Here is a 22,716-nt window from a genome sequence, read left to right as displayed (position 1 = left end):
AAATTCTGACTGAGGGAATAGCAGTTATCTCTCTCAACATGGCAGTTAGAAAAGGGCAGAGGAGAAGCAAGAGAAAAAGGAGAAGCAAGCATTTTTCAGAGACTCAGGAATCATTGGGTAAGAAAATCTCCCTTCCCCTCGCTGAATTTGACAAATGGTTTTCCAGTCTCTTCTTGAAGGCCTCCAGTGATGAAGTACCCACAACTTCTGAAGGCAAGCAGTTCCATTGATTGATTATTCTCACTGTCAGATAATTTCTTTTTATTATTTCTAGTTTGAATCTCTCCTTGATCAATATCCATCCATTATACCTTGTCTGGCCTTCAGGTGCTTTGGAAAATAGATCGTCCCCTTCCTCTCTGTGACAGCTCTTCAAATTTTGGAACACTGCTATCATGTCAGCCCTGTTCCTTCTTCACTAGACTAGCCATGCCCAGTTCTTGCAACCATTCGCTATATGTTTTAGCCTCCAGTTGCCTAATCATCTTTGTTGCTCTTCTCTGCGCTCTTTCTAGAGTCTCAACATCTTTTTCATAGTGTGGTGACCAAAACTGGATGCAGTATTCTAGGTGTGGTCTTACTAAAGTTTTATAGAGCGGTACTAGTACTTCACATGACTTTAATTCAATCCCTCTGTTAATGCAATTTACGATTTTATTTAACTAATCTTCGCTCACTCGTAAATAAGATAGATGAACTGCTCCTTTTAAATAAGAACAACTCAGACCTTTCCAACTCAGCAGCTCTCTGTTTCATTGAAACCTGGCTGGATGATTCAGTTAATGATAGCTGCTTGCAAATCTTAGGATTTCAGATTCGAAGAGCAGATAGAATTGCAGAAACATCCCATAACAAGAAGGGTATAAGTTATCTGTTTTTATATTAAGAACTGATGGTGTAAAAATATCACTATGCGAAATAAATTTTGTGATGTGAACTTAGAGACACTATTCATCAATTGCATACCCTGTTATTCCTCCCAAGAGTTTTCTCCATTCATCCTATTTGGGGTCTACATACCACCCCAAACTTGCATAAACAAGGCATTGCAAACCTTAATTGACCAAATCCTGTGGGCTGAACAGAGATCTTCAGACTCCCTACTCATTGTATTAGATTTTAATAGTACTAACCTAAACCAAGAGCTATCAAGATACATTCAGCATGTCAACTATCTCACTAGAGACAAGAATATTATAGACCACTAAAATAAAAGATGCAAATCGCTCTCTGCCAAGAAATGCTGTTGAACACTCTCATCACTGTATGATTCACCTTCTACCTGTTTATAGAAAAAGGCTTAAAATCATAAAACAAATAGGTAAAACAGTGAAGTCTTGGACTGAAGAGGTAAAGTTAAAACTACAGGCTTGCCTCAGCTGCACAGACTGGAACGTTTTTAAAGCTGCCTCAGTGAGTTTTGGATGAAGTCACTGACATTGTAACATATGTTAACTTTTGTGGAAACTTATGGGTGTTGACCAAAACTTTACGCATCTACAGTAATAATAAACCTTGGTTCACAGCTAAGCTCAAACATCTACGCTGTGCCAAAGAGTAAGCCTATAGGAAAGAGGCTAGAATACTGTACAATCAGGCGAAAAATGTATTAATGGAGGAGATCAGGGCAGCAAAGATAGGCAATTCTGAAAAACTGAGGAATCAATTCTCCACAATGAACCAGCAAATGTGTGAAAAAGCCTGAAAAATATCACTACAAACCTCCCTCTCATGTAGAAGAGAATCAGCAACTGGCAGATTACCTGAATGTTTTTTACTATAGGTTTAAGAGGAGACCACTGTCAACTATCACTACCCTCTCCATCTCAGGTACACCAACAACAGCTCCTACATCCGACTCCATCCCTCTGGACCCTCTCTCTCTGGTTATCAGAGAAAAAGATGTGCAATGTCTATTTCACAGACGAAAAGATGGAAAAGCACCAGGACCAGACACAGTAATTCCCCCTTCCTTGATTGGACACCATCTTCACCCACATTTTAAATAAATAAGTGGAAATGTGCTATATCTCTTCTTGCTTCAAATGTTCTACTACCATTCTGGTTCCCAAGGAGTTGAATGACTATAGACCAGTGGCTTTGATATCCGTAGTTATGAAAACCTTCAAAATGTTAGTATTGGCCCTCCTGAAAGCCATCACAGATCTGCTGCTAGACCCATTGCAATTTGCCTACAGTGCAAATAGATCGGCAGATGATGTTGTCAATATGGCACTGCACTACATTTTACAACATCTTGAATCCCCAAAGAACTATGTAAGGGTCATTTATGTAGACTTCAGCTTGACATTCAACACCACCATTCCTGAAATCCTTCACTCTAACCTGTCTTAGCTAGCTGTGCTTGATCACACATAGATGGATTATAAGCTTTTTAAGAAGCTTAGAAACAGCATGAATAGAAACAGCAGGTGAAGCTAGGGAAAATCACATCGAATATCTGTTCAATTAGCATAGAAGACTCCTAGAACTATGTGTTCCCTCCATTATTCTTCTCTATATATACCAATGACTGCATCCCAAAGGATCCCTCTGTTAAAATACTGAAGTTTGCAGATAATAAAACAGTCATTGATTTCATTTGAAATGATGATGAATCTGCATATAGACGAGAGGTAGATAAACTGGCCGTGTGGTGCAGCTACCATGTTTCCCCAAAATAAGACCTATCCTGAAAATAAACCATAGCTTGGTTTTTAAGTATGCACCTACCCCCAAAATAAGCTCTAAGTCCATAAATTCTTTTATTTTTTCCTCTTCTGTATCTTCCTATCTGGGGTAAGTTTCCCCTCCATTTAATTCCTCTTTCAGTATTCCACTCCTTCCATTTTCAGAAACAAATCAATCACCATAAATATCAGCAATTTTAATTTCTTTATATTCATTTTCCTCTTCGATTTTTTGGATTTTAACTGCCACTTTTTCCATTTGATGAACATCTCCAACTTCTCCATCATATTTTACTGTTAGATGCACTAAGTAATCCAACTTCTTCTCTATCATCTCACTTGTATTTGATAATTTCTGTATTTCTGAGAATATCTTTTGCAGATTTAAAACTTCTTTCTGGTGCTGAAATTGCACCATGATTTCCAGCTGACAAACACTGCTACTCGAGCTTTGACGGTTTTAGCAGAATTAAGCATCACAATAACATTTCACCTTTCTCTGGTTAAGAATCTACTTCAAAGGAACATCTGTGTGTTTTTCTTCTTCTTCTTATCACTCTCTATAAACAAGCTGTGAGTCCTTGAAATGCCAAGCCAGGATAATCAGTGAAAAAAAATATTTCGTTTCCAATACACAAACATCTAGCTTCCGAGTAGCAGCGTTACAATGTTACAAAGTTACCATTTCTTTGTTTCTCTTTGCATCTTTTTGTATTTCAAGTTTTTAAAAAAAGGTCCAATTCTTAAATGAGTTAGAAAAACACCCACAGTAATGAAAGAGGTGAGTTTTAGTCCATAGATTACGGAGAATAGTCAAAGAAAAAAAATAGAAGAAGGAATGTTAATCCGTTCATTTTAAAAGGCTTGCATAAATTCCATCCGTAAAAATAGCATTTCAAAAGTAAGATAACCCACTGTTCAAAACCAATCCAAATTTAATTCTGCCGCTAATTTCTTCTGTTCTCCAATTTAAATTAATTTTAAGGGTTTTTTTATAGGCAGTCACTTTTTAAACAGTAAAAATTCCTCACCAGCTGAAAACACTTTCTCTTTCCATATCCTTCCATTTTGGAGCCACCCCGACTTCATCAGCCATTTGGCTGGATTTTTTGACACTGGCTTGAAGAGCTTCTCTCGGATCAATCAGAGACTTTGCGATGTCCCTGTGATCAGCAAGATGTATTCTTCCGGTTCACCATCTCTACGGGTCGGTTTAGGTCCGTTTGGACCACCCAGAGACAAAAGTGTCGACTGCGATTGCAGAATATTGACATCGCACGTCTTGTCGTCGCGACTTCGGCTCCTCCCCCAGCACTCCCACTCCTGTCAACCCCCACACTCACTGCCTCCTGTACATGGAAAAAATAAGATTCCCCCACCCCCCAGTAAAAAAATAAGGCCTAGTGCTTATTTTGGAGCCTGAAAAATATAAGACCGGGACTTATTTTCTGTGAAACAATAAAACAATCTGGAATTGAACACTCTTAAAACTTTAGAGATGATAGTAGATTTTAGAAAAAGTTCTCCTATTCTATCTTCTCTTACAATATTAGGCATCACAGTATCAACAGTAGAGCCCTTCAAGGTTCTAGATTCTATTATCTCCAAGAACCTGAAATAGAGGCCTAATATTAGAATCATCATTAAAAAGGTACAACAAAAAATGTTCTTCCTGCATCAATTCAGAAAGCTCAGATTGCCCAAGGATCTGCTGATACCGTTCTACAGAAGAATTATTGAGTCTGCCATTTGTATCTTAATAACTGTCTGGTTTGGCACAGCAACGAAACAGGACAGACACAGATTTCAACAGAAAGTTAGGACTTCAGAAAAAACAAAATTGCAACCAGCCTGCCTTCCATTGAGGACCTATATACTGCATGAATCAGAAAGAGGGCTGAGAAAATAACTATGGATCCCTCACATTCTGGACATGATCTATTTCAATTTCTCCCCTTAGGAGACTTCTAATAGAGCATTACATGCCAAACAACTACATACAAAGATTTTTCCCCTGTGCCATCATTCTGCAGAACAGTTAATTCGCCACAGCACTGTCTCATTTCTCATTTTTTCATCTTGCCTGCTATCACCTCCTACTGGTTTCTTATAATTTATCAATTGTTGTTTACAACTTTAATGATTGTAACTATGATTTATGATCTATGACCTATTACTTACTCTTTATATGTACATTGTGAGTTTTTATACCAGAGACAAATTCCTTGTGTGTCCAATCACACTTGACCAATTCTACAAAGAATTCTATTCTATTCTAAAAATTACCAGAGATAATGACATATTTATTTTAACTTTGGTCAAATAAACCAGAGTTATATTCCTTATTTTTACTTCTAACAATCTTAATCTTTAGTTTGTTCAAATACTTTTGTACAATTTGATTTGATTTTTCATTTTTCTTTGTCCCTTCTCAAAAGATCCTTCAAAATAGAAAAATTACCCAGGTTGTGGTCCTTGGCTTATTGTTTCTATATCTCTTTTAATTATTAACTCATCAGCTGATTACTTTTTTTGTCGAATGTAACATTTTTTCCCATATCATTCTTGCAGCCTGTCATTTGTAAATCTATGTTCAATTCTGGATCTTATTAGCTAGATCAACTTCATAGCCATAGAGGCAGATATCTCTGTTGACATTATTAACTTCTGAATCAATTGTTCAAAAATATCTTTCAATATTAGAATATTTTGTTTTCTGTAATTGTACATCAAGTGCAGGTGTTCCATTAATTGTAATCTTTAATACCCTCTAGTTCCCTCTAGTGTCCAATTTTTAAAATCTTATTTTATGTTTTTTTAAATTCAAAACAAAAACATGTTTCCACAGGAAAGATTCTTAATAATTAATTCCACAATCTTATTTCAAATTTATCATGTCCCTTAGTCTGTCCGTAATTTTCTAAAATCAAAGTTTAATTTCCCACAAGTTTTAATGGTATGTGGGAAGGACCTTGGGAGAGAGGGCAAAGAGATGCTGCCTAGGTCACAGTCAGAGAAGGGACAGCATAGCCTGAGCTGGATGATGGACAGGGTAAAGGCTCAGAAGGAACCCTCCCTAGTTTTTCAAGCTATAAAGGAGATCTGCAAATTGATTTCAACCTTACCAGGTAGTCCAGACAAAAAATACAACCAGATAAACTAATTCTAATTTATTGTAAAGCTACATGAATAGAATCTTGCAAGTCTGAAACTACAATTTCTTGCTGTCATCTTTACAGCCGAGAAATTAGGAAGGATCCTTTTTAAGCTTCCTGCCCCACCCATTAGCCAATTGTGAACTATGCTGTCTCTTATCTGACCATTCTGTAGGCAGCATCTTTCCTACATACCTTTATACAAGTGTTCCAGACTGCAAAATAGTAGGCTTTAGTGGATTTGGAGACATAGAAATAGCCATCTTGTTCAAACAACAGTTGCAGCTTTAAAAGGACACTAAGTTCACATAACTTCCTTCTAATCACTTAAGGAAATAGCTCATTAATTAGTTTTACCTATTAGAAACCTTTGGATCAAGAAGTTTGACAGCTTTGAAGGGTAAGTTTCCTGTAATTCTTAATAAAAAAAAGTTTTAACTACAGGTTCAAAAAAAATAGAATACTATTCATGAGTTCATAAAGATCAGCAATAACAATAGTTATTTTCTTAGCTGCTTTTAGAAAATGCTGGACACTTCTCATGTTCCATTAGTGAGTTCTTTCTCTGGAAAAACTCGGACTTTTTTAGCTGCTTTACTACTGTATTTTTCGGAGTATAAGACGCCTCCCCCCTAAAAGAGGCTGAAAATTTGGATGCATCTTATACTCTGAATGTAGCTTTTTCCAAGCTTTTTTTCAGTCCTATTGAGACACTAACGAGTAAAGCGATCTTCCGTGCTTTGCCTGATTTTCTCATTGCTGCTCCCTCCGACATTAATGCCTCATTAGGGCTGAAGAAAACTTCGAATATTTTTACTGCAGCATACTCATCCCTTTGGATACCAGTACATCTAAGTGATACTTGGAAGAGTAGAGACAAACAAATTGGAGTCTGTGCTTCAAAAACAATTTCTCAAAAATCTACTTCTCTCCAATGCAACACATTCTTTTGCAAATTGTGGCTATCTTCTTTGAATTTTCTCATTTAAGTATGCCCTTCAACTTTTCTGTGAAGTAGATAATTTGCTAGTATTACTGCTCCAAGTTTCCAGAGTAGAAATAGCATCGACCATGTAGGGTTAATCAGTGTGGCCTCTCTTGGAATACATAGTCCAAGGGATAAAAAGCATGCACACGCAAAACCAGCAAACGTATGTGCTGAAGCTGACCAGATTAAGGATGCTAGTCAGATGATACCTGGTAGGCAGAATTTTTTTCCTATTTTCCTCCCAAAAAAACTAAGTTGTGTCTTATATTTCAGTGTGTCTTATACTCCAAAACTACGGTATTTGTTGAGTTAGAGAAGTTGATGAGACAAAGATCACCAGAACTGACAGTAATTGTCAAGTGTTTATTCTGTAGGTATTTAACATGCACAGGGAAATCGGAGCTATGGGACTGGGTCACCAGCATTCTGAAAGCTCAGGTAAGTAATGAAAAAAAGGAATATACATCATTAGTCATGCTCTATTAATAAGATATGCATAATTGATTATGAAGATAATATGATAGTGATAGCTTGAATATGCTGGTTCATCTCCTTATTTGCTGGATAAAGGTTATTATTACACTTTTCTTCGTAGTCAACATTTTTATTGAATTATAAAGTATCATAAAATGCAAAATACAAAGTAAATAGAAATCGGGGGGTGGGGAGGAAAAGAAAGGAGAAGAGAGGAAAGATAAAAGAAACAGAAACATTGACGTCCAACTCTCTCTTATAGTAAAATAAGGCATTAACAACATTTTTGCTTTTTCATAATAATATGAACAAGCCATTTTTATAAAGATCTATTAATCTAATTGGTAAAACCCAAAGCCAGAGTTTCATTCTTTTCCACATCAAGCACAAAGTTCAGAAGCAGTCTGCATGTGGAAACAAAAGTACTTAAGTTCTTTACTTTAATCGATTGTCAATTTTGCTGTTTCAGCCAACTCCATCAACTATTGTTATACTTTTTTAAATGAAATATACTTTAATTGCTGGCAGAAAAGGAGATCCGTGGACAAAATGAATCGTAGTCATACATCAACAGATTTCAAGTATGAAAATAAAAGGCTCAGAAATAAATACTTCCCTTTCACCTTACACATATACTTTTGTCCTTGTACATATAAATTGTTGCATGTAACTGCATCTCTCTATGGATTCTAATTGGATGTTTTGCAGTGAAATCATCATTTGACATTTTTTAATCAAAAAATGGCCAATTTGAAGATTAATCAAAGAGTGTGAAAAATTGCAAGAGGTCAGATTTATGTTTGTTCCTTTAAATAACAATATAGTGCTAGTTATGCTGGCTCACTAACTAAGTAAATAGGGAGAGCCAAAAGCAGTTTACCAATAAAATTCAACAGAAAGAAGAGGCAACGAATAAAAGGGGGTAACAAGAAAAGCAGTATGTTCTTAGGAATTGTGTTCAGAAATAAAGAATAGGGATTAGGACATTCTCTTAGTAGCTTCTAATTACGAAGGATTGCTTCTTATTCATTGTAGAACTCATGTAACTGTAACTGTAACTGTAACTGGCTTAAGGCGCTGAGCTTATCAATCAGAAAGGTTGGCAGTTCGGCAGTTCGGCAGTTCGGCGGTTCAAATCCCTAGTACCAAGTAATGGAGTGAGCTCCCATTACTTTGTGGACAGGTACACTTTATCGCCCACCTTGAACTCTCTTTGAGGGGCTTTCTTTCAGTCTGCTTGCTTTTTCTGGACCTTCCTTGCTTTTCCAAGTGCCTTGCACACTGTAACCCATATGCCTCTCAGAGAGTCCATCGATTCTTCCAGTGTCGCGGAGGATGAAGAAGTTCCAGCATGGCTCTCTGTTCTTCTGAAATTGGATTCATCTTTCCTGGGTTTAAGTGCTGTTTTATTTTAGTTTCTGCTATGACATCCTGCGAGTATAGTTTTGTAAAGTAGCTTTGTATAATTTTCTTCTTTTCTTCCAATCTATGTTGAATAACTCCTTCTTTATCTTTTAACTGATATATCATTCTTTTTTCTCTTTCATTTTTCAATCTATATGCAAGCCATTGTCTGGGTTTATTGGCATGTTCAAAATAATTTTGTTTGGCTGCTTTAATTTTCTGGGCTAATTCTTTTTGGGTTATTAAGTTGAACTTATGTTTTATTGTCTCTTTTTTCTTTTTTGGATCTGTTTTTTGGATCTTTCTGTAGCTCTAACTACACTTCGCTGAGTTTCCTTTGCATGCTCTCTTGTTGTTCTTGTTGTTTTTTGTTCTTTCTTGCTGCATAGGCAATTGTGAGTCCTCTTATGTACGCTTTCATGGTGTCTCAGAGATTTTGCAGCGATGTGTCTTCTTTTTTGCTCACCCTAAAGAATAGTTTTAATTCTTTTTCTAACATTTGAGTTTATTCTATCTCTTTTACAAAATTTTGGTTCATCATCCATCTCTTTTTCCTTTTTTGGCCTTTCCATTTTAATTTTATTGGATTGTGATCTGCCCATTCATTAGTTTCTGTTTCGATTTCTTCTAATTCATTTAATAAGCCCAATGATGTCCAAGCCTTATCTATTCTCGACCAGGATTGGTGGGGGTTCAAATAAAATGTATATTGTTTTCATGATTCATGCGTTCCCTCCATATATCATGTAATTTATACTCCGTTGTCATATCAAAGAAGGACTTTGGTAATATATTCTTCTTGGTCTTATTTTTTTTATTGCTTTCATAGTCCTTTTTTACATCCACTATTGCATTGTAGTCCCAAAATTAAACAAATGTCTTCATAATCTAATTCATTTATTTTGTTATGTACTTTTCTGAAGAATTCATATTAGTTCTGTTTGGTGCATATATTACTATTAACAGGATCAGTTTTTGTGTTGTTTCTAAATTGATCATTAGAATCCTACCCTCTTCATCGGCAAATTAATTTGGAGTTTATTCTTTCTTTGATATATGTTGCTATTCCTCTTTTTTTCTTATTTGCTAATGATGTACATAATTTTCCTAGTTTTGGATTTTCGAGTAAGTTAATATGTTCCTTTTTAATGTGTACTTCCTGTAGGCATATTATATCTGCTTTCAATTTCCAGAGTTTGGTGAAAATCTGTGTTCTTTCCTTTGGTGCATTAAGTCCATTGATATTTATCAAAATGATTGTTGCTTCCTGTTCCATGGCTAGTTGAGTTGCTTATTGTTACTTCTAGTTTGTGTCTGATTTTTTTCCTCTCACGCCTTCCCTTTCCCACTCTCTCTCTCTCTCTTGCTTATGTTCCTCTTCTCTATTTCTTTCTTTTTCCTTGGTTGTCTCTTCTTCTTGGCTTCTGTTTTCTAGCTCTTCTCTACTTCCTTGTTCTTCTTCCGTAACAAAATATTTTTCGAAGAATTATTGGGCTTTCTCTATGTTGTCAATTTTGTATTTTTTTTTCTTGCCATGTGAAAAGTATCCCTTCCGGTACCAGCCATCTGTACATTACTCTATTTTTGTTTAATTGATTAGTTAGAAATTGGTATTGCCTTCGTTGTTCTCTGACTCTCCATGGTATCTGTTTAAGTGTGATTAACTCTTTTCCCTTGTATGTTATCATCCCCTCTCTGGTTTTCTTATATACCTCATCTCTGGTTGTTCTTTTTGCGAATCTTACATGAACTTCCTTAGGCAATCTATGTCTTCTTACATAGTTAATGTGTACCCGGTATACCTCATTGATATCTCCTCTTATCTCTTGCTTGTTTCTCTGTAACATTTCCATGATGATTTCCATCATTTTTTCCTTTCAAATTTTCCTCCTTTTCTTCAGTTATATTTTGAAATTTTAAGTAAAATGAGGCTCTTTCCATCTCCCAAAAAATTATAAATTCTTCCAATTCTCTGTTTGCTTGCATATATTTCAGGCCTAATTTTTCCATCTTCTGATCCATATGTTCTATTTTTGTTTCAATAGTCTTTATTTTCTGTTCGCTAACTGTTGTAGCATACTGTATGTTTTCAAATTTACCATCCATATTTTTAATATCATCCTTTAATTCTCCCATTTCATTTTTTTTATTTCCTCATGGTGCCTTCTCACCTCTTCATGGTTGGTAGGTATTGCTTCTTGCATCTTTGTCATCGCCTCTTGAATCATCAGTAGCATTCCTCGAATATTTTGTATAATTTGGGCCAAGCCAGATGATCCTGCCGTTGCTCCGCCTTTCTCCAACCCCAGTGCACTCTTGATTGTTCTTTGGTTTGATGGTGACAACAATGCTGATGTGGGATTTTAATGTTGTTTTAGTTAAGGTAGTAATGGTCGCCATCCTTATCCCTCTATTAATACTTCTCCACAATTGCATACAAATTCACAAATTCAGAGACAATGCTACCCTGTATCATATAATTCAATAGTTCACTTATTCAAGCTCAATCTCCAATCCTCCCTAACTTCCAAATTTCCTTTTCTTTAGATTATCTCCTATCTCCTTCCCATTGTGTTCTTCACCCTTAATTCTATCTGTCAGTTAATATCAATAGTTACTTATATCCAGAGAATATCCAAAGTCTAACTGTTTTTAAGTGTTAAATATATATACATATACATATACATACACACACATATAATTATATAAATACACAATTCTATTAATTTAACTCTATGTAGTTTTTCTCGCTGTATTACTATCTATGTATTACTCCCAATTTCAAGTTTCTAAATCTCACTCCTTCCTACCATTCATTTAGTTATACTTTTTTATTTTTACTTATGATTTCAGTTTTTCCCCTTTGTCTGTATTGTTCTTATATGCTCTTATGCACTATTATATAATTTTAATGATAATGATAATCCCAATTTTGTTCAGAGTTCAATTATATATTTGTCGACCAAGATTCTTCTTTTACTTCTTCTTCTGTTTTTCCCCAGAATTTTCCCCCTTATGTCAGTGTCAATTCTTTTTGCATCAGCCTTTAAAATTCAAAATTATAATCCACTAGATGGCACCTTCTCCTCAAAATCACTGTCTGTATATCCAACATAAGAAATGAAACATTTCTCAAATTATTCCAAAAGTGCTGTTCCACATGTCACCAAGCCAATTCAACCCCCAGTAATATTTGTATAATTATGTAATTAGTCCCAAAAATTAAGTTATTTGTACCGATATTTGTTGCTTGTGACTGTTACTCAGTTCAGTGTCCCCCTGTTCTCAAGAGAGCACTTTATCCCAATTTCTTAACATTTTCAGTTAATATTAGTCCTGGCTGTAATCAAACTATTCTTGTCTGCAGTCACTATCTCCCAATCTCATTGCCAGGCACTATCTCAGTCCAGTTTTTCTTCAATCTCCTGTCGGGTTTCCCTTATGCATTTCACTTTTTCTTGTATTTACTCACGCTGTCACTTTCCGCCCTTTGCTTCCGCTCGCACCGCTTTCTTCGCCGCCGATTCAGACTGTAAGCAGTCTTCTCTGAAGAGTCTTTCTCTTTCCGCTTCACCAGCTCCACCAGCTTCGCAATCTATCTCCTCTTTCCTGGGTTGTTTGTCACTGCTAAATATCACCAATCTTTACAGCCCATTTCCTAAGCCAGTAGTTTGCTTCAAAAGTTTTGCATTCCCTGATTGGTTGCCTACCTTTCATTGAGAGTACAGAAGAAATTACCACCTGTTCTGCCATATCTTTGGATTTCATGCTTAGTTGCTCATTATCTCTTGATATTGTTTTCAGGATCTTTGTCCACATATGAAAAAAGGGACGGGGGTAACAATCTATTTAGTTAATTATTTTAGTAAGCCTCTCAATTACATCTTTGATTTTTGCTCCTGAGAGACAGAAAACCTCCCTAGGAAGATTGTTCAGTGTACAAATTGCTGGGTTAGTTTCCCTGAGCAGTGAGCCTTCTATTACTAATACATGCCTTTTTTTCTTGTGGAAATCTGATTTACTTTTTTCCTAACATATTTTCTTCCCATTGATATACTTTTTCCTATCATTGGTATCCTTGATGATATCCCTTCTCTTGATGTCTTTCCTCTTTCTTCCAAGGGAAGATTATGAAGTTTGATTGTTTAGGTCTAGCAGGAATAGATTCCTTTTCCTTCCATGTGTGACATGGAAGGAAAAGAGGTTCATTTTCTCTATTAGTTAATTGTTCCTTACTATGTTCAGTTTGGTTGCAATCTTCTTTTAGTTGGAGTTTCTCATTTGTTGTTTGATATAATTGTTGTTTGATGTTGTTGAGATAAGTGTTTAGACTTATCTCTAGACACTTCACTTTTTCTTCCAGGTGCTTAATTTTTTTCCTCAAGTGTTTCAATTAGTTTGTATTTAGCACAGATATAATTTGAATCTTCTGTGGGTATGAATATATACCTGGAACAAGATTTTAAATATTATAATTTTAAATTATAAATTTAGCCAATTATAATTAAATTACAATTAAAATTTAAAACCTAACTTTTTATTTTAAAAGTTTAATTAATATAAGTTATTTTTATGACGCTTGGGTTTATGGAGGATATTAAACCCTTGCAGTTAATTCTGAATTAATATTTAAAAGTAAATGTTACTTCTCAGTGCCTATTATGGCTAGTATAGAAAAAAATCCTCAGAATGAAGAAGAGAAAAAGACAAAAAATGCATAGAAAAAAATTAATTATATACAGTGGTATCTTGGTACTCAACTGCTTTGAAAGTCATTGAATTTGGTACGTAATACATTTTGAGATGAAAAATTTGACTGGGTACTTGTCATTTGGTACTCAATGTACAAGCTAGAACTTGTTGGTATTCGTTGTCTCACGACTCACTGCCCTTTCCAGCTGAAACAAAGGGTCACATGTTAATCACACAACAGCTCTTGCCCTATGCACATCCCCTAGCAATCTTATCTTAACTTCTTTAATCATTTTGTGTATTTTTGTGCTTTTTTTCTAATTATGGGTCCTAAAAAAATGACACAGATAGCACTGAGCATAAAAAATTACTTTGCATCACCAATGAGCAAAAAAAGAAAAAATTAATAATAGGCAAAATAATTAGTGATATTCACATTAGTGATCTTGCTAGGGAATACTGTATTCCTAGAATAACAGTCTCCACCATTATTAACCATAAAGAAGCAATTAAAAAGGCTGATATTAGTAAAGGAATTAAAGGAGTATCAAAAGAGCATTCTCAAACATTCAAGGACATCGAAAAAGTGATGTTAATTTGGGTGAATGAGAGATAGTGTGTCAAAAGGCATGATATGTGAAAAAGCAAAACTGTTGTATGTTAGTCTTTTGAAAACAAATGGCGATGGAGTGGTGAGTGTTGAAGTTTTTAAAGCCAAGCATGGTTGTTTGATTTAAAAAAAAAAACTGGCATCCATAGTGTTGTGAGGCATGGCAAGGCAGCAAGTAGTAATAAAAAGGCTGTTGATGAATTCATCCATGAAGCACTGAGAATCTGCAGGAATTACAGGAGAAGCAACAAGAGGTGGCTAAAGAAATTTCTACAGGGGAGAAGGAGATAAGAGAGGATGTTCCTATTTCCTTGATTTAAGAAGTATGTGGAAAATGGGCAAAAGTTCAAAACTATGGAAGAGTACCATCTGGACAAAACTCTGACAAGTAAAAATGTGAATTTATTCAATGATCAAACAATTTCACACTTTTGAGGAATTCTGAAAAGAAGACAGAAACAGGCCTCATTGGATAAGCTTTAAGGCGACAAAGAGTGTGTCAGAGCCTGTGATGCAAGTTGAAAAAAGGCAGAAAAGAGAAAGAATACCTGAAGTGCAAGTGCCCAATAGTCTATTGGACGGGGAATCATCTTCCAAACAACCCTACATGCAACCTCTCCTCCTCACAGCTCTTCTCCTACCATCCCTGTAATGGCTTCCCCAGATGAAATGTCAACTCCAGAGACTTCAGAGTAGAGTTCGGGGGAATATTCACTTTGAGCAGGGAGTGAATGGGTCAGAGGAAGAAGAGAGGCCAGGAACCTTGGAGGAACCATCAGAGGTATGACCAGATGAGTGCCTGGCTGGATAGGGGAGAGATGCAACTGTACTAAAAGCTCAAAGATCCAGTCAGAAGCACAGGGTTGAAAGTCAACAGGGATGAGAAGGAACTGCCTCCCCCCCCCCAGATCCTAGAACAGGCTGAGCAGAAAGAGGCACAAGGGAGTCAGCAAGGCTACTCATGAGGCAGCAGCCTTGTCCTTCCTAGTGCACACCTGTTTAGCCAACACATGGAGCAATGTGATGTCTAAACAATTTTCTGTATTCTCTGCCTTGCATGTGCTCCAACTCTGTGGCTCCAATTTTTGTGACTTCATACCTGTGCTTCATTTGGCTGCATATTTGGACTTTGGATTTGTCTTTCGGACTTTGGACTTGTACCTTGATTTGGATATATCATGTGTAGACTCTGGATTATGCCTGTGTGTGTGTGGACTTGCAGATTTGTGCCTTTGCCTGTAGACTTTATAAGCCTGCACCTAGGCTGAGCAGACTCGGACTCAGGGGTACTTTGCAGTTGGTGCAAGTGTGACATGTCTTAATAAACCTCCCCATGAGTTTGTGAATGTGGAATGGAACAGGACAATCTCATTAGGACATGGCCTCTTCTCAATACAGATAAAATGAAGTTTTTATTTTATTCAAGCTAAGTACAGTGTTTATTAATTTTTAGGCTTATTTCTCATGTAAAGTAATGATATACAATCCTATTTTTTACTTATTGCCTTAAAATGTGCATTTTCGGTTTAGGAATGCATTACATTTATTTACATTGTTTCTTATGAGAAAAAATTGTTTGATACTTATTTTTGGTGTTCATCATGCCTCCCAGAACCAATCAACAATGAGTACCAAGGTACCACTCTGTGTATGTGTGTGTGTGTGCGCGCGCGCACACGTGCGTATATAATGTGCAAGTATGTATAGACACGCTCACACACACACACATTTTAATAGTTAATGTAAGAATATACAATGGTGGTAAATTTCTTTTTCCTTCAGTTGCAGTTGCTGAAGTTGTTTTGATATAACGTATTGATTATTGAGAAATACATAGTTAATTCAAAATTACATTATATTATAACAGGTTTTTTATGATTGAAGAAAAAATGTAATGTATACTGTACTTCAAATGTATGTTATTATGTATTTGATAGTGATACTGATGATACTGCACCCGGAATTGATGGATGACATTGGTTGATGTTTAAAATGATTTAAGGATTATTTATAAAATCCTGAACTCAAGTGGGCAATCTCCATACACTAACACTATAAATACTGTATGTGCATGAGAAGAGGAAATGGATAAACAAGTCATGCTGTTAATGTTACTAACAAGAAATAATTATTTCCTGCCTTTCATGTAGCATGACAGAATCCGCCCAGTTCATCTACGTCGACGCTCTTCTTCTGACTTGACTAAGACTAAATTTGGCACCATGCCCCTGATTTCCCTACATGGAGACAGCAGTAATCCAGTCATGCTCTCTGCTAATCAAACCTTGGTAAGGTTCTATTTGGAAGCCAAACTTTTGAAACAAGAGCAAATTAAAAAGCACACAGGGCACACATTTTATTTATATCATGCAGTCATTTTGAGTTTATATGGCCTCGAGGAGCATCATTTTATTGAACGACATAATACAAAATTCATATATTAAGTCCGTATGCAACTGTTGTCCTAATAATCATTGGCAGGAACACTACATTTTTATGTTCCACCTTAATACATAATAAATAATCCTTATCCATCAGCACACTCACCATCCACTGCCCATGAAGCAAAAACCTATAGTTGATAATAAGCGTTTAATTTATTCCTAAAGCAGGCCCTTTCTGACCAATAGATGTGACGTAGATTTTAATCTTTAGCCAAGATGGCTGGCTGACTTCTTCACAAAGGATAGATTACCTATCTTTCTTGCAAGAAGTATATGCACAAACTCTCCAGATTATGTCCTAATTTTTATTTTCCTGCTTTTCTGTGGATAAATTGTTACAGCTTCATCTACTTTTTTTTCTTTTGCATTCAGCATCGCTTACACACTCGAAGGATATTGTCCATGTTCTTTGTAAGTAATCGTTGATTTGTTAAGCCATAGTTCAGTATATTTGAAATTCCATATAAATTCTTACATGAAATGTTGGGGCTATGAAGGCAGCTCTTAAAGCAGAACTGCACAACTGGATTTCCCTGAGCTGCAAACAATTGTAGGCAGACATTTTGGTTGCAATTCCTAGAGCATCTAAAAAAATGACTACAAAATTGTATTTTTTTTAATATGACTTAAGATGAAAACATTTAAATGGAGAATAATTGCACAAACAAACCACTCCTGAAAACTTGCCAAGAAATCTGCAGGTATATCCCTAGGCCAGTGGTTCCCAAACTTGGCAACTTTAAGACTTGTGGACTTCAACTCCCAGAATTCTCCAGCTGGCTGGAGAATTCTGGGAGTTGAAGTCCACAAGTCTTAAAGTTGCCAAGTTTGGGAACCACTGCCCTAGGCAGTCACTAAAAACCAAGACTAACTTGAAGTTCCCCACTTGCCCAAGAACATTCTGACTTGCCTTCAACTCAAAAATCTTTCAAAAAGCACTGAGGCCTTTAGTAAAAAAAGTAATTATTAGTTGATCTCCAAAACACAAGGCCAGGCAAACATTTTTATTAGTTTTTGTTGATCCCAAGTGTTCATACTGTCTAACTCAAGCCTATGCTTTAGATCTCTGAGTGGTTTGTTTGGCTTAACTCTGGACAATAAGATCCTCAACTGAAGCCCAAAATCAAAGCAGCCTATCATGAACACAGAATCTTTTTCCCCTCAAGCCCAAAGAACAAATTTCACACTTTCTATCTTGACTCCTTACAGCCAATGAAAATGCATCAAGATGCAGAACAGCAGGAGCCAGCTGAGTCAGAGCCTGTCTATGAAGAGGTGGGCAGCTTTACAGGCATAGATGTTCTGGAATCCAATCATTCCCTACTGCCTCCTATGGATCAGGCTAAGAAATCAATCGGTTTTTCAGATCAGGTGACATCCAGCGTCCTGCCCCCTTGTTGGGTTCCCAGAGCATCTGGAACTGACTTAACAAAACCATGCTTTGAGAGGACCTTTCAGGTGGAACCAAATAAACAGAATCTCACGAACAGAATATCAGAACACAAAGTAATTCCAACTGTTTCTATAGAGCAGCAGACTGGGCTGCCTCAAGCACTGTTTGCACTGGACAAGGAAGAGAGCCAACACACTGCACTTCCAACCCTCCATCGGGAAAATCCAACTGAAGTGGAGATTCGGATCAGTGAAACAAAGAAAACCTTCCAAACATGAGTCACAAGACCTGAATATATCTCTTCCAAAAGAAAAAAAATAATACCAGATTCATATCACATTAGAAAAGCAAGAATTCGTGTTGGAGAATGAGGCTTGTAAAGTAAAATTGTCCTTCCTAAAAATGCAGTATTAGAAATTCATCCTCATTTTCTCTTGCTTTTAGACAGCTGTTTTAATTCATAATGTGGTGAGAGGTTATGCTTCCATTTTTACATTATTTTCCCTTTTTGTTCTCTCCTCTGAACAACTTCCTGCTCACTGTTATAGTCTCTATCCCCATCTGAACATTATTTTCTTCTGTTGATGAGATACCATTACAATCAAAAGGATAAGCATCCTACTCTTCCCTTACATTCAGAAACTGTCAATCATCTCTGTACTTTGTGCTTGTAAGGGAAGGGGAGAAAGAAGGAAGATAAGATCAAAATGGAAGCTACCATCTAGGTAGGCAGCAGTTCAGACAGAACAGGACAACTTTTAGAAGTCAAGTGTGGGAAAGGGGAAGTGAAACATTTTATTTTATTATTTTATTTTACTATTAAATTTTATTTAAAAATAATTGAAAATGTTTTTAAAATATAAATATAAAATGTTCAAATAGAAAATATAAAAGAACAAAGTAAAAGAAATTTTACAAAACCAAAAATTCAATTTTAAAAAATTCATTTTTCTTCTATCTAGACCAGAAGTTTTATGTAGCACAATTGTTAGTCCTTGACTTACAACCCGATTGATCCCAAAACCTGTTATTAAGCAAGAGAGTTGTTAAATGAGTTTTACCCCATGCTACAGTCTTTCTTATCACAGTTGTTAAATGAATCACATGTAGTTGTTAAATTAGTAACACAGTTGTTAAGTTAATCTAGCTTTCCCATTGACTTTGTTAGGTTGCAAAAGCTGATCACATGACCATGGGACATGGCAACCATCATAAATACATGCCAGTTGCCAAGCCTGCAAATTTTTATCACATGACATACTGCAATGGTTTTAAGTGTGAAAAAGTCACACATAAGTCACTTTTTTCAATGCTCTTGTAACTTTACTAAACAAATAGATGTAAGGACTACCTATATTAAAAGTTTGCTAATATGAATTAAAAGATAGAGATCAAATGAAATTAAAATTATCTTTAATTAAAGAACTGTCCAATTGTATTTGGTGCTGCTTTAATTTGTCAACCAATATTATTTTCTATACCTTCAAATGTAACTGTAGAGTAGAACAATGCAATTTCCCAGTGTTTTCCAGTAATACTGCTCATCACTAGAAACAAAAATTATTTTCTTCTATTGTTATATTTTACTTTATTTTTAATGACACTGTAATTTCTTTATTGGGATGGAATCAGGGGGACTGAATGGAGTTGAGTGTTTACTGGGTGGATGCCTTTCCTGATGCCTAAATGGAGTTCGCAGAAGACATTTTCTCTTTGCGGCCTATTGAACTCTCAACCTTCTGAGTGAGGATCTTCACTTCTAGGCCACTACGGCATTCTTTGTCCTATTTCACATAATTTGACAAAACTGGACAATAAAACTGTATTAGCATTAATTGCCCAATATAGTAGTGGCATGTTTTCCCTTAAAAAAATTTTTTTTCAACCAAAATAAACAAGTACCATATTTTTCTGAGTATAAGATGCACCAGAGTATAAGATGCACCAAGGTTTTGAAGAGGCAAATTTTTAAAAAAGTTTTTGCATTCTGCAAATCTCCCTTTTTCCATAAAACCGGCCTGTTTTTTTTTTCAAAAAAAGGGCATGAATAGCCTTTAGGAGGCTTGTAGAGTGCTCCTGAGGGCTGGGGGGGGGCAAAAGTGAGCAAAAAACAGCCCATTTTTCCTCATTTCTGCCCTCCCTAGCCCCCAGGAGCACTCTGAAAGTCTCCTAAAAGCTATGCGCCACCATTTTGGTGAAGGGGCAGGGTTTCAGAAGGCAAAAAATGCTGCATTCAGTGTATAAGATGCACCCAGATTTTCAGCCTCTTTTGAGGGAAAAAGGTGTGTTGTATACTCTGAAAAATATGGTAAATGGCCATTGCTAACAGATGGGAATATGTATTAATTTAATTATCTTCTCCAACAAATTTAGAAAAATGTTTGCTTAGTATATTTGAAGGCTATAGTATAGCTTGTAACTAATTCTTGATAAAATTTCAGAATCAGTTTAATAGTTACATCATGCACACTTCAAAGCTGATTCATCAAGTTCATATCCCAAGTCATTTTCTCACATTTTAAAGAAGTTAAAGAGAATCTGTTGCATTCAATGTAAGAAGTAAGAGTAATACAAATTGTCTTTGATTTTAAGTGACATGATACGTACTATTTTTACAACACTCCTCATGTTTTCTAATTGGAGTAGACTCATGAGCTGAAGAAGAAAGGACTGATCTTATCTCATTTAAAATATTTGGAATTTCAGTGATACCATTCAGCAAACTATAATCAGCAGAAGCCAATAGCCAAAACTTGTATCCTATAAAGTCTTCTATTGCTTCATTCCTTGAACATTTTGTATTTATCCAGTGGAGGAAATAATAGGAATACATATTTTTTTGGCCCTTGGAAAAGCTTCCTTTAAGTGTTCTGCTAGGACTTTCTATGAGTCTGAAAGTCTTGAAAAGGGTAGGTGAAGGTGCCCTTCCCCAATTTTTTTCCTGAGCACAATGATGACATTTTTTCTCAGAAAAATTATATGTGTGTGTGTGTGTGTGTGTGTGTGTGTGTGTATGTATGTGTATATATATATATATATATATATATATATATATATATATATATATATATATATATATATATATATATATATATATATATTCATTCTTGTATGATTCATGAACAAATATAATTATATATAATTACAGGTAATACTTTCATTTTTCACAAGCTTCTTTTTTGCATTAGAATGTCCAATTTTTGGTTTTGGTATACTTGTACAGCAAGTGCACATTATGTATTTCTAATCCTAGCTAAATTTTCCAGAATTGGGGGCGGCGGGGGGAATGTTTGTAACCTTGCTTGTGTAAATCAATAAAATGTTTCTTTAAAATATTTTCTTCAAAAATACAGATTTGTAAAATTGTTTTTATAATCATATGAACAACCTTTATTGTGCTAGCGTAATAGTATTGTGGAGAGACTTCAGATTGCCTCCAGAACACCTGAGTAACCCCAGAAGAAGCTACAGATGGCCTAAAATTGTTTCATGTGCTTTGAATGAGGTTTGTAAAATGTATGAACCCAACTGCCCTTTCCAAATTGGTCTAAATAATAAAAAAATGTATCCAGATGCAACAGACTGGCGGTCTGTTGAAGAGATGATAGCCTCATTTCAGGTTCAAAATGTGTAACTACTAGATGAGAGGGCTTGCTTGCGTCCGCCCCCCCCCCCCAATTTATACAATATACTCATATTCCAGATTTCCATTAAAAATTGTGCTATTTTTTCTGTAAATAGTTGTCATACTTGAAAAAGACCAATCTGTGCACAGTTCTATCGTGGTGAGTTTATTAAATGAAGAAAATAATTTCGGAGAAAATAATTCCCTTAACTTGTGAATGTAGCACTCACTCACAGATCTCCCTAACAATTCTCCCTAAGAATTGCTGTTCCTTAAAATGACCTCAAGATGCTTTATTTTAATTCATCTGTAGTCTATAGCCATGTGTTTAATTGTATATTAAGCTGAGCTGACCCGGAAGTGTTTCCCACCTTCTCCAAACACAAGTGTTGCTGTATGCATAATTTGTAATACCTCAGAAGTGGTGATTGAAGTAATAATGCCAGCAGGGGCTGCTTCTGCTCAGCTCCTATTGGCTACCTTGCGCCACACTGTGCACTCCCATATTGTTTAGCCCTACAGAAAATTGTGCCTTCTCAGTTGCTAAATGGTTTATTCAGAAAGTATGCTATTTAAAGACTACATACAGTATATGATTCTTGAGAAAGGCAAATCCTTCTGTCTTGTTTCCTTTTCCAAAGCAAGCAACTTTGAATTGCTGTCCTAGTGACAGTTACAGTGTTAGTGCTTGGCAGATGAATCAGAATAGCACACCCATCCATCGGTCAACAACTGTTTTTAAACTGAACTTGCCAACCTAGTGAGAAAATCTGCATTGGGCCCAGGAGCTTCCCAAGATGGCAGGAGAGTCTCTGTAGATTAAATTCCAACAAATTTATTTTATAGCCATCTGTCCATTTTTTTCTATCCTCATTCTTTTTTTCATTCTTTTACTGCTTTCTTCAGAGCAGCAGTTTGTGTGTTCTGTTTTTGAAAAGCAATAGATGTTGAACCATTATATTTTTCCATATTTACTGCAATTAAATGTGTTAGTATTATTTTGATTTCACAAATGAAGTAGGATTTATATCATGACTTTTTAAATTAACATTTACAGAAGAGCATGATAGGAAAGTTCTAAAAGATTTAGTTGATCCTAAAATTCAGATTCAAGTCTTTGTTCCTAGAAACAAAATTCTATCCAGAATTTTAATGTGAACCTTCAAGGTTTTTTACTGAGCAAAGCTATCTGTCATGTGTACATGTTCAGACCGTTTGCACTGAACACCACAATGAAAAAA

General features: G+C 35.7%; 1 protein-coding gene across 1 annotated transcript in view; it reads left to right on the top strand.

Annotated features, from left to right (window-relative positions):
- Window positions 1-20,778, top strand: part of ARAP3 (ArfGAP with RhoGAP domain, ankyrin repeat and PH domain 3) — a 131,155-nt gene extending 110,377 nt beyond the window's left edge. Inside the window, exons 31-34 of the mRNA XM_087721843.1 lie at window positions 7,208-7,271; window positions 16,164-16,301; window positions 16,830-16,868; window positions 17,667-20,778. Coding sequence (XP_087577969.1) covers window positions 7,208-7,271; window positions 16,164-16,301; window positions 16,830-16,868; window positions 17,667-18,128 — 703 coding nt within the window. The 3' untranslated portion in view covers window positions 18,129-20,778. The remainder of the gene's footprint in view (window positions 1-7,207; window positions 7,272-16,163; window positions 16,302-16,829; window positions 16,869-17,666) is intronic.
- Window positions 20,779-22,716: the final 1,938 nt, after the last annotated feature.

Source organism: Thamnophis sirtalis, unplaced genomic scaffold (assembly GCF_051295495.1).
Source record: "Thamnophis sirtalis isolate CommonGarterSnake01/CBP01778 unplaced genomic scaffold, rThaSir2_p1.2 scaffold_8, whole genome shotgun sequence".
Classification (NCBI taxonomy): Eukaryota; Metazoa; Chordata; class Lepidosauria; order Squamata; family Natricidae; genus Thamnophis; species Thamnophis sirtalis.
Note: the sequence above shows the minus strand (reverse complement) of the source record. Positions and strands in the feature narration are given on the sequence as shown.